The sequence below is a fragment of the Aquarana catesbeiana genome, linkage group LG04, assembly GCF_042186555.1.
Source record: "Aquarana catesbeiana isolate 2022-GZ linkage group LG04, ASM4218655v1, whole genome shotgun sequence".
Taxonomy (NCBI): domain Eukaryota; kingdom Metazoa; phylum Chordata; class Amphibia; order Anura; family Ranidae; genus Aquarana; species Aquarana catesbeiana.
Genome location: NC_133327.1, coordinates 371,375,129 through 371,387,211, shown reverse-complemented (window position 1 = coordinate 371,387,211; position 12,083 = coordinate 371,375,129). Strand labels below are relative to the sequence as shown.

The following is a 12,083-nucleotide window of genomic DNA, read 5'->3' as shown; positions in this document are numbered from 1 at the left end:
AAAGTAAAATAAAAAACAATAAATATATCAAAACATTAATATTAAAGTGCTCATGTGCATCCAGGTGCTTTGTAACACAGATATAAGTGTCCAGTGGTATATAGGGAACAACACTAGTCCCACTTACTGTAAATAACAAAAAGTGCTATTGTGCAAAAACCAAGTCTTTTTATAAAACAATGCTGTGACAGTCCTGTTGAAAAAAGGGCTTATGTGTGGTATCCAGTAGTAACACTGCTGACAGCTACTACTAATTTACTTCTCTTGCTGTATAGGGTACTGCTGAGGGTACTGAGTTATCCAATAGAAACAATAATTCCAGCTAATAATTATTACAGGCAGCAGTTTAAGTGATTAATGGGAAAAGAAAAAGGTAGTGGCGTACCAAGTGGGGGGCGGGCTGCCCCGGGTGCCACACACTGGGGGGGGGGTTGTCAGGGGGCACGTTTGTGTGTTCCTATGCTTGGGCTCTTGCCCTTTCCTGTGCCGTTGTCAGTGTTTTTCAGGCCTTTGTCAGTGTTTTCAGGCTGGCTGGTGGAGCTGTCTGTCTCCCTGGATGTGGGGATGGTCAGGGCATATAACGTTTTCCTATGCCGGCTTGTGCGGGATTGGCGAGCGGCAGAGTGGGAGGTGCTGTGCCTCTGTGGTGCACTGATTGGCCATATGGGATATGATGTAGGGACCACAATGTGGCCCTTTGCCCATGACGTGGTGCTCGCACATGCGCATTGCTCTGTTTACAGCACTTTGGCGCCAAGTTTGATTTTCTCCATCTGGAGCATCCGGAGCAGGGTAAGAAAAAAACTCTCTCCTCCTGTAGGGGAGAGACAGACAGTGAACAGCGCTGAGTAGAGAACTGCTGGAGTTAACTTTTTAAGTAAACCAGCAGATGATTGGTTGCTAGGTGATCCTAGCAACCAATCAATGGCTTGTTAATATGAAAAATTAACTCCAGCAGTTCCCACGCTCTGTTCAGTGCTGCTCACTGTCTCTCCATCTGCATGATTAAGGTAGGAAGGGACAGAGCTGGGGGGGTGTCTGTGTAATGTAAAGGGGTCCAGAGGTGCAAGGTGCTGTGTAATGTAAAGGGGTCCAGAAGTGCAGGGTGCCATGTAATGTAAAGGGGTCCAGAAGTGCAGGGTGCTGTGTAATGTAAAGGGGTCCAGAGGTGCACGGTGCTGTTTAAAGTAAAGGGATCCAGAGGTGCAGGGTGCTGTGTAATGTAAAGGGGTCCAGAGGTGCAGGGTGCTGTGTAATGTAAAGGGGTCCAGAGGTGTAGGGTGCTGTGTAATATAAAGGGGTCCAGAGGTGCAGGGGGTTGTGTAATGTAAAGAGGTCCAGAGGTACGGTGCTGTGTAATGTAAAGTGGCTCAGAGCTGTGGGGGGGGGGCTGTGTAATGTAAAGGGGTCCAGAGGTGTAGGGTGCTGTGTAATGTAAAGGGGTCCGGAGGTGCAGGGGGCTGTGTAATGTAAAGGGGTCCAGAGGTACGGTGCTGTGTAATGTAAAGGGGCTCAGAGCTGCGGGGGGCTGTGTAATGTAAAGGGGTCCAGAGGTGGATTTGTGGAGAAGGGGTACACAGTAGTGACAAAGAGATATTGAAGGATGCAGAGGTATGCAGGGGGCACAGTGGGGTGTTTTTACATTTTAACCTGGTGGTGCCAGATATAGGATCCGCCCCGGGTGCCAAATACTCTAGGTACGCCCCTGAAAAAAGATTACCAGAAAGTGATTAATTTTAGATTAAAAATGAAGCGTTTCTAAACCCACAAGCAAACATTTATTATATTGCAATTCAGTGTGGTGGCTGCATTCATTTTTTTTTTTTTACGTTTTCCTTCCTTTTTACCGGTGCCCCAAGTGTGTGTGTTTTTTTTTCCAGATAACTTTATCACAGACCATTTAACACTGAGAGGAGTCCCCTCAATGGTTAGCTTTTATTCATTCCTATAAAATTAAAAGGAAAACTGTTACTGAAACTGCTTAAAAGGCTTGTTTTTATTTTGTTAGGTTGAACGTGAACTGCATCACCTTCTCTTGCATCCCTTGAGATTGTAGGCCACACCCACCCACAAAACACTTTCCCCAGATACAATCTAAATAAATAATACACAAACATCCATCTTTTTTGGCAAGAAATTGTCCGTGACACCTTTTATTGGTTTTAAACAATGTAATAATTCATAACTCTTTTATTATATCATAACTTCATAAATCCAAACATATTTCCATCTGCTCAGTTATTAGAACTCAAGCAGTAGCAGAATTTAAATAAAAACAACAGTCCCCCCCCAGAATCCGGGGTGACCCTACCACATAATAGGTGTTCGCGACTGGGACGGGAGGGAAGGAGCTTCAATTTCCTTCTTGGTCCAGTGGGAAAGAGGAAAAGCCTCTTTCCTGCTGACCTTTTATAGCCTATCCCCACTTCCAGCACTTTCCATGAGCTCTGATTGGTTCTTCCCAGGTACCTTAGCTCAGCTTCCTTAAAGGGGCAGCCGCCCTAAATTACCTATAACTAAAGCTGCTAAATTAAATAATCTAAATGTGGTAGGGAGGCCACAACCTCAAGAAAGTGGACCCATATTGCGCCCCCTTTTTCATTCTCCTTGTACTTAGTCACCTACGGACATCTTCAAGTAGTGCATGAAGGTTTGTTTAGATCTAGGGTAGCAAGGGCGCAGGCAGGTGTCTTCAAGTTTGGGAAATAAGAGGTTTGTGAATTTATATTGGAGAGGAAGGTACAGGAGGGTAGTTTTTAGACTGCAGGTTGGTGACTTTAGGTCAAGGAAGGTGGGATTATGGGTGGGTGACTCCAGGTTTGGGGACTTTCATAATACACATTATGTCAAATAGATAGTTTCCATTAATGCTGATATGACAACACTTTCAGGAGTTCATGTTAGAAATTCATTTTTTATCAATTGTTTATTAAACTGCTTGGTGTTTTATCAGTGTATTTGCAGGGTGCCAGATACCATACCCAAAACGTGAATTTTTAAATGAAGATGAGCCAGAAGAAAAGGCTGAAAAGGTATAGAATATATACTATAAGACATATGACACATTTGCTACATTTTACACTGTCTTTTTTTAGAATGAAATACTGTTTGCCAAAGTCTTAGATAGTTTTTATATCAAAAACATCCTTAGAAATTTAAAGGATAAGTTTACTTTAAAATAAATAAATGTACATTTTTTGGAGGTAAAAAAACCAGTGAACCTATTATTTATTTTTTTGGAGCCTGGAAAGCATTGCACCAGCAATCAGCAGATCGCTGGTGCCATGCAGGTCTCCTGCAGACCTGTCAGTGTATCTGTGTGCCCGTACATCCCATATGGGCAAGCAGATACGCTGACAGGAAGAATCGATGAACTACCACGGCACTCCAGAGCGTTGTGGTAGCTCAATGAGCACCACGAGCCGACATCCACAAAGGATGTCGGGACTTGTAGCTCATTCATACACAGAGCTGTGTGAATGAATGACGCGGCCATGTGGGCGAATCCCCGCAGGGCCCTGGTGATTTCAATAAGTAACAGGAACTTCACTCCGTACTGCTGTCACAGGGAGTGGGGAGGATCGGGCAGTGGCTGCAGCATTGGGAACATACTAAATGTTCTACCCTAAAAACGGGTGGAACATGTAAAATATTCCCAAAGGTGAACTTATCCTTTAAGCTTGTAAACTGTCCGGTTACTTAGAAGAAAAAAAACTTTGGATTCTTGCTGAAAAGAAAACTTAATCAGACAGATATCTTGTAAAAGCCAACACGTTTCAATAGAGTTGCACCCACTTCATCATGACTTAATAGAATACAATGCATTGGTTACACTCATTCTAATGCATTGGTTTTACATGTATGATGTATTCTACAACTTATGTATAGGAACCCTGAGCTTAGCATTTTGACAATATTATTGTATTCCAGCCAGCAAGGGCAGCTTCCATATTTCTGTCCTGACATGTTCCTAGTAAATTTGTCAGATGGCAGTGTAGTAACAAATGGAGAAATAATTGCAGGCTACCCATGTGGGGTAAAAATCTTCAAGGTAATAGAGCTGCTGAAAGACTGGCTGCAGAGAAATTCAAATGATTTTTCAGGTAGGCGTTGACAGTTACCACTAATTAAAGAAATGGTTTCCCTAATCATACATCACAAGACACAGAACTTAGTCTTACTATACTGGGTTATACTGTCACCTTCAGGTGAATTGGACACTTGCAAGCAAAGCTGTAAGGACAGTCCAGTATAACCCCTCCCACTGCCAGCATGTCTTTAGTTTTTTTGCTAGTGTCCTTGGAGGAACACACCTCTTCTCTCTGCTCTGAGAGGAACGACCCTTTCATTTTATTATTATTATTATTATTATTATTATTAAGATGCCTAGCTGTTCCATATCCACAGTGGCTTCCTTTTGCAGCTTTCTGGGTTAGGTGACTCATTAGTTTAGCCCTGGGGGACTGTATCTAGATCTCACCGGACAGCATATGCAGGGCCTGCCTGTAATGTTGCTTCGGGCAGTGGATCCTATGTGAGACGCTTACCTTAGCACATGCTGCAACGTATGCTACACAGGTCAAGGACTGTGGCCCATCTGCCCGTGGCATTCTGTCCCCGAAGACTCCTTGGGGGTATGCCCATCAGAAGGGCAAAGACTGGGATGCCCCATGGGGGCTGCTGTTGCACACCCAACCCACCATTTGTGACTACCTAAAGACTTGTCCATATTCCCCGGAGCCGTTCCCCCATGTGTTTCCTATTTTTTCTGGAGGTTAAGGTTTGTAGAGGTGGAGGTTAGCATATGAAGCTATGACACTTTAAACAGCTGTGGGATAACCATGGTACCTCATTTTGTTGCACGCCCCATATGTGCATTGATTTTGGCACTGCAACACTATTTGTACAACTCTGTACTGATTAAAAGAAAATTGTACGTTCTGGTATTGTACCAGAAAAAAAATTCTTGTTTGTCACTTTGGATAATTTCACATGAACTGTCGTGATCAGTTCTCGGAAGCTGTGTACTAATGATCAGATTATCCCACGATCACCACAAAAACTGAATTTTTCTGCCAATTTTCTGATCGTGTATATTAGGCATTAATGTGTTGCATGCACCTTGCATGGGCTGTGTGGGTGGTCGTCCCCCTTCTTCCCTCTTAGGGCTGCGGCATTGTCTGTATATAGAGCTATTGCTGGCTTCCCGTGGGACCTACTCAGTGACATCATCTCAGTCAGTGATTTATAATAATGAACCAGTAAACCCTGCGCTCAGCTATACTATAAAACCCCAGCTGCTGGTGACTTAGCACTCCCTAGTGTAGTGCATAAATATCGAAAACACAAATAAACCAGTGCTGGTTTATTTGTGTTTTTCACAATTAATCCTTACCTCTCTGTAGTGGTCTGCGAGGAACCCCTTGTTGGTAATATTTCATTGTGTACTTTTAGTATAGCAGTCTATGGTGACGCAGTCATGGACAGCCCTTATCCCCTCCTTTTTAATAGTTACATAGTCAGGTTGAAAAAAAAGACACATCTAGTCCAAAGTCCATCTAGATCCAAAGTCCATCTAGTTCAACCAATAAAATAAAGAAAAATCATACAATCCCATATACACAATCCTATACCCACAGTTGATCCAGGTGAAGGCAAAACCCCCCCAGCAAGGCATGATTCAATTTTGTACAACAGGGGAAAGAAATACTTCCTGATCCCCCGAGAGGCAATCGGATATTACCTGGATCAACTTTACCTGTAAATGTTAGTACCAAGTTATATTATGTACATTTAGGAAAGAATCCAGGCCTTTGCAATAGCCCTTTTTGGTAATTTCTCACTAGTTCACAGATGGCTATTAACCCCTCCTGCTCTATATTGGGTCCCTGAATACCCTTTGTTGGTAATGTCTCACTGTCTGTTTGTTCAGCCACCTAGGGTGACCTAGTCACGCATCACCGTTACACCCTGTTGCTCTTTGGTGGTTTGTGAGTAACATTTCTAAGTGATGTCCTATTGAATACTGTTTGCACAGTGGCCTTGGTGACCTGGTCATGTATGGCCATTACTCTGCTGCTCTGCAATTGCTTCTGAGTATCCTTAATTGTTACTGTCTAACTCAGGGCTTCAAAATCTTATTACCTTGGAGGAATCCTTGGCAAAAAGCTTGAGATGTAAGAAAATTGATTATTTTCAGATCTACAACTCATTGGTGTGAATCAGAAAGCTGTGGATTTGACAACAATTATTTTTAGAAATAGCACAGATGTTCAATTATTGATTGAATTTCAGATAAGCACACACAACCCCCACGCGCTGGGCAGCGGGATATAACGCCGGACACCCGTAAGTCATCCACAGGCAGGACTGGGGCCGTACCGAGCACATCCGCCGAGGAAAAACCCAGCTAGGCGACCCAACAATGGCCCGAAGGGGGGGGACAGCACCACTCGGTGGTCAACAAGAAAAGTTCACCCATCAGCACCACGATAGAATGATGACACAGACATCGCATTCTTAAGCATAATGGCAAATCTATACACAAGTACAAAGGAGAGTAACAATAAATGTTAGTTGACAAAAAATATATAAATATATATTTATATATAACAGCAATAGTATATGAAAAAACATTCTAAACAAAACTTGCAAGTGTAAATATTCAGAAATTAACAATATGCTAAAACATCAGATATACTGTACACTGAACTCACTCTGCTGCATATAGGGATTTTCTTGATCTGTCAGAGTGAGCATGCATGTTGTAGTCAGTACACTATCTCACAAGTGTAAAGTCACTGCTCACTGAATAAAGAAGGGTGGTAATGAGTGGCAGTCCCTTTCTTTAGAAAGAAGGAATGGGGGTTTGTGCAAGAAACCTGACCAGTTTTGCCAATGACAGATTGTTGGTGCCCCATTTGAACTTAGCATCCCCATTTAGGCAGGTGTGAGTAGGCACACAGAGTTGTTTAAAGCCGTGGCTAATGTGGGTATGCACACAGGGTTGTTTAAGGCCATGGCTGATGTGCATATGCACACATGGAGTTAAAGACGCTTATCCTGGTGATGGGCACTGGACTCGGCAAGATCCTTCCTCCTGATGGTTTGGTTGTCGGAGAACACTTGTTTCCTGATCAACATTCCGGAACTCAGCATGGCGTGCTTGGCTCTTCAAAGCTGGACTTCTCATCTGCATGGTCATCTAACTTGGATTCAGTTTGACTGTTCCATGGCAGTGGCTTGCCTCGACCATCAGGGAGAAATCTCATGTCTCACAAATTGCAGGGAAGCAGATCAAATTTCACTTTCAGTGGGAATTTCCATGCCAGCCTTGACTACTTTGCTCGTTCCAGGCATGGAAACTTGGCAGATGGACTTCCTCCATTGTCAGTGTCTGGACTCCGGAGAATAGCCTTCACTTTGCGGTGTTCTCAAATTCTGTTTCAGGTGAGGGATGGTGGATGTGGACCTTCTAGCTTCCAAGTTCAGTTATGAAATGAACAGGTTTGCCTTCAGTTCCAGGGATCCTCTAGCCTTCACAGTGCATTCTCTGGTGCTTCCGTAGGATCAATTCTACCTGATATAAGCCTTTCTCCTCTGATTCTCCTTCTTCGACTGCTCTGCAGGACCAAGTCAGAGGGTATTCCAGTGATACTCCTTCCATTAAACTAGCCAAGGAGGATTTGGTACTGGGACCTTGTTCAGGTTTCTGAGGGATTGTCTGTGGGCTTTCCTGGATCATCTGGATTTTCTGCCTTTGGGCTGGTTTCTCATGTTGGTTTTGGGCTCATTTACAAACGTGTGCTTGTATATCCATGTGCAGGCAATCCCATTCAAGTCTACTGGAATGCAGCATGGACACAGGCATTTTGTGGGGCCCTTCATACCGGGTATTGTTCACATGCATTTTTCCCAAAGGGTGTGCAGGATCTTGCCCTGTTTTCTGCCGGTTCTTCTGGACCACCCATTGAATTTATCAAGGATAATGTTCTGTCTATCCTTACTCGCAAGGGTGCCTACCTTGTCGATTTTGCGAGGCAAGTTCTAAATTGCACCCTTCACCATTAAGGATACATTTTTCATGTCCTTCAGATGGACAAGGTTGTTTGGAGGCCAAGGCCTCTTTTTTTTTTTTTTTTATTGTAATTTCAAGGCTGTCACCTGCACTTTTGCTCATTCTTTTTACCGGGTGCTTGTTAAGTCCCAGCTGACACTCAGGCAGCTCAGTTGAGCCAGCTCTGTTGGTTTTGCTTGTACCCACCTCTCATCTGGAATGCTTTTGGATGTCTGAGTAGTATAAGTCTAAGTTCCTGTGCCCTGTGATGCACCATTAAGAAAATGTGATTTTTTTTTTTTTTTTTTTACTTGCCTGTAAAATCTATTTGTGTACATCACAGGACATAGGACACAGGTCTCTCCCCCCCCTTTCAATTTGCCACTCACCCTATGGACTCAATCACTTGATCTAAGCAATGTGCTACAGCCTACATTGCCTGGCACAGAAGGCTTAAAGTGGTAGTAGATTTTTAGAAAAAAAAAATGCATTGCATATTAACACATTTTTAAAGACTTACCTTAAAACGAAGCCCTCCAACGGCGCGCTGTCACTGCTGCAGAGGCTTCCATCTTCTTCCAAGTTCGCGGGCTGCGGCCGCTTGAATGGCTAAGCCGCAAAGACGTCACTCCCGGCCTCAGCACAGAGCTCTGAAGGAATGGCACAGGTATAACATCACCGGCTGCTAACCAGGCCAGGCGAATATCTCTTCAAACGGTGCAGGTTTAAGAGATATTCCTTTAACCTACAGGTAAGCTTTATTATAAGCTTACCTGTAAGTAAAAATCGAAATCCTTGGTTTACAACCACTTTAAAGCAGTATTAAACCTTTTGTGAAAAAAAAAGCAGTATTAAACCAAAAATAACTCTTTTTGCTGGAGTATGGTTTAGTTCTTGCATCTAAATATGCTAGTACATCAAACACCCCTCCCCCAGATTAACAATGATGCTGTCCAAAAGTGCCCCTGTGCTCTTTCATCCAGATTTGAAGCACTCTAATACAGAAAGTGTGTTACTAGCCAGATCATCAGATGAAAACAGAGGTAAAAAAAGCTTCCCAATAAAGAAAACTAATACAGCCACCACATCTAATGATTGGTAAACTGCAATATACTACATTTTTGTTTTTGGGTTTAATACCACTTTAACCCTTCCCTCTCCAGCAGCAGAGGTCGAAAGTACACCTTGGGGGACATAACACATGGCAGGTGACAAATGCAAAGGTAAGGGGACAGATGACCTTGCTAACTCTGACTCAGCACATGGTTCTGGGGAAGTGAGGGCCCTAGTACCAGCAACTGCTCCTCTGAAAAATCTTCTGATTCAATCCCCGACAATCCTTCACTGCAGGTTAATCTCTGAGTATCTTATACAGCGGCCGATTCGGGAAGACCTCGCATGATGAAACGCGTAGGAGGGGCAAGGAGGCTGATGTCACTGTGCAAGCTAGGATCGTACTCGCGGCTCGTGGTATTGAGCAGCAGCCGGAGACATTCAGCAACAATACTAAGCACTGATTCCCTAGTGTGGGGCTGGACACTTGAACCATGTGAGTGTTTTTATCCTATTGTTTTAATAAAGACTTTTAGCACACAATGGGAGCCCTCCTCCTTCCTTTTTAAATCTATGTGGGACCTGTATAAGATACTCGGAGAGGATAACCTGCAGTGAAGGATTGTCGGGGATTGACACAGTTGCTGGTTTATAATATTACCAGCCATTTACTCTGGTGAGTTAATTTAGTGTGATTGGTGGAGGATTACACTGGGTGGCACGTTCCTTAAAGTGTTTTTTACCCTAAAAAACAAAAATCCTGTTCCTTTAAAACATGTTATACAGCACAGTGCTTGTGCTGTGTAATTTGGCCCACTCTATCAAGTGAAATACCTGGCTGATCCTGCCTGGTTCTTCCTTCCCCCCTGTAAACTGACCACAGTTTATCATGGCTGTTGACAATAGGATAAAAACACTCACATGGTTCAAGTGTCCAGCCCGACACTAGGGAAATCAGTGCTTAGTATTGTTGCCGATTGTCTCCGGCTGCTACTCAATACCACAAGCTGCGAGTATGATCCTAGCTTGCCCTGTGACATCAGCGTCCTTGCCCCTCCTACGCATTTCATCATGCAAGGTCTTCCCGAAGCGGCCTTTAAGACACGGTGGTCAGTTTATGTGCCTCTGTCATCCGCAGCTCTCCTGTCCTCCTCTGTCCTCTCCTCCCTCCATGCCTGTCTGCTTTGTGTCAAGTGCCCGCCCCCTCCCCTCCTGCTGCTGAAATTACTTTTAATATCTTATATAATCCTCTTTGTTTCTTAATGATATGTGCTCCTGTCTCTGTGTTTTATAAAAAAAATACCGTCTATACCTGATTTGAGAGTGCCGCTCGGTGCTCACGTGACTGGCCAGCTCTCTCCTCCTCTTCTCCCAACTGATGTCAGTGGGGGAATCTCGGCCCCACCCACTGCAGTTGTCAGAAGGGGAGAGGAGGGAGCCAGCCGGTCATGTGAGCACTGAGCAGCACTCTGAAATCAGGTGTAGCAGGCATTTTTTGTATAAAAGACAGAGACAGGAGCACATATCATTAGGATACAAAGAGGATTATATGAAGTTCTTACAGTGGGTTAACAACCACTTTAAGCACAGAATTACCTTCAACAAGGATGTTGCCTATGTTCAGTGCATGTTTAGAAAATGTTCTGATGACTTGAATCTTCTATTCATTATTACATAGCTTTTAGCCACTTCAAACACAGGAGAGTCATAGAAAAGTTTGGAGGGCCACATGTTGCCCCAGTACTATTAATTCAGTACTAGAATATCACAGCCATAAGTAGGTTTACCAAATGAAAGTGGTAGTAAATGCAGTATTAGGCCCCTTTCACACGAGGCGGACTCCGTTTCCACGGAGCCCGCCTCGGTCCGCCGGCTCAGCGGGAGATCAGTCCGTTGATCTCCGCTGAGCCGGTGGATGACAGGTCCCTCTCTGTTCACTGAGCGGGGAGGGGCTTGTCAGGCGCCGCTGCCACCTATGGAGGGATCGGATGAAAACGGACAGCATGTCCGTTTTCATCAGATCTCACCCGATCCGATCCGCCAGCGACGGACCTGGACGTAGGGCCATCTGTCTGCTTTTAGCGGATCGGACGGGGTCAGATGTCAGCGGACATGTCTCTGCTGACATCCGTCGCTCCATAGGCTAACATGGAGCACCCGTTCAGGTCCGCCGTCAAAACTAACAGGCGGACCTGAACGGTCCGATCGTATGAAAAGGGCCTTATTGTTTTAACATACAGGTAAGTTTATAATAAGGCTTACCTGTAGGTTAAATGAATGTCTCCTAAAAATGCACCGTTTAGGAGATATTCTAGGGAGCAGCAGCCAGTGAGGTCACTGGTGCATGCACTCTGAAGGAACAGCATACTGTGCTGTTTCTTCAGAGCTCTGTGCAATGGCTGTCACTCCCGCTCTCCGCCATTCAAGCGGGCGCAGCCCACAAACCCGGAAGGGAGACCAGGTGAAGTTGGAAGCCTCTGCAGCAGTGACAGCGCACCGCTGTAGGGCTTAGTTTCAAGGTAAGTCTTTCATAATGTGCTAGTATGCAATGCATACTAGCATATTATGCTTTTGCCTTGCAGGATTTGTTTTTCTTTTTTTTTTTTTAAACCTTTACTACCGCTTTAAGTATTGCAAACCATGACCTCCCATTTAAAAACAAATGTGGTGCAGGGGGGGTTTTCCCTTCGTCTCCCTGCAAAGTCTCATAAATACTTGTTTGACCCTGCCGGTGAAGTCCACCTAATGCAACTTTCTGTGATGGTGTGGCAATGATGCCACACTGCTCCTTAAAACAGTTATAAAATGTTTTGAAATTGATGCCCTAGAAATATTTTGCAGACATACTTCCATTATACAATCATCACACAACATAGAGGACTTTATTAGTAATAAAAGGCTTGTAGGTATTTGTGCAAGATCTGTGATCATCTGCCTGACTTATTCAGGCTCACAATGATTGTTTCTTTTATTT

The 12,083-nt window shown here is 44.1% G+C and overlaps 1 protein-coding gene across 6 annotated transcripts in view; it reads left to right on the top strand.

The window, feature by feature from the left end:
* CDK19 (cyclin dependent kinase 19) overlaps nucleotides 1-12,083 on the top strand; it is a 260,760-nt gene that overhangs the window by 230,227 nt on the left and 18,450 nt on the right. For 3 of the 6 annotated variants that reach the window (XM_073627083.1, XM_073627080.1, XM_073627085.1), the window contains 2 exons: nucleotides 2,954-3,032; nucleotides 9,220-9,279. In XM_073627083.1, the coding sequence (XP_073483184.1) occupies nucleotides 2,954-3,032; nucleotides 9,220-9,279 (139 nt within the window). The remainder of the gene's footprint in view (nucleotides 1-2,953; nucleotides 3,033-9,219; nucleotides 9,280-12,083) is intronic. The other 3 variants (XM_073627084.1, XM_073627082.1, XM_073627081.1) reach the window with 2 other exon arrangements.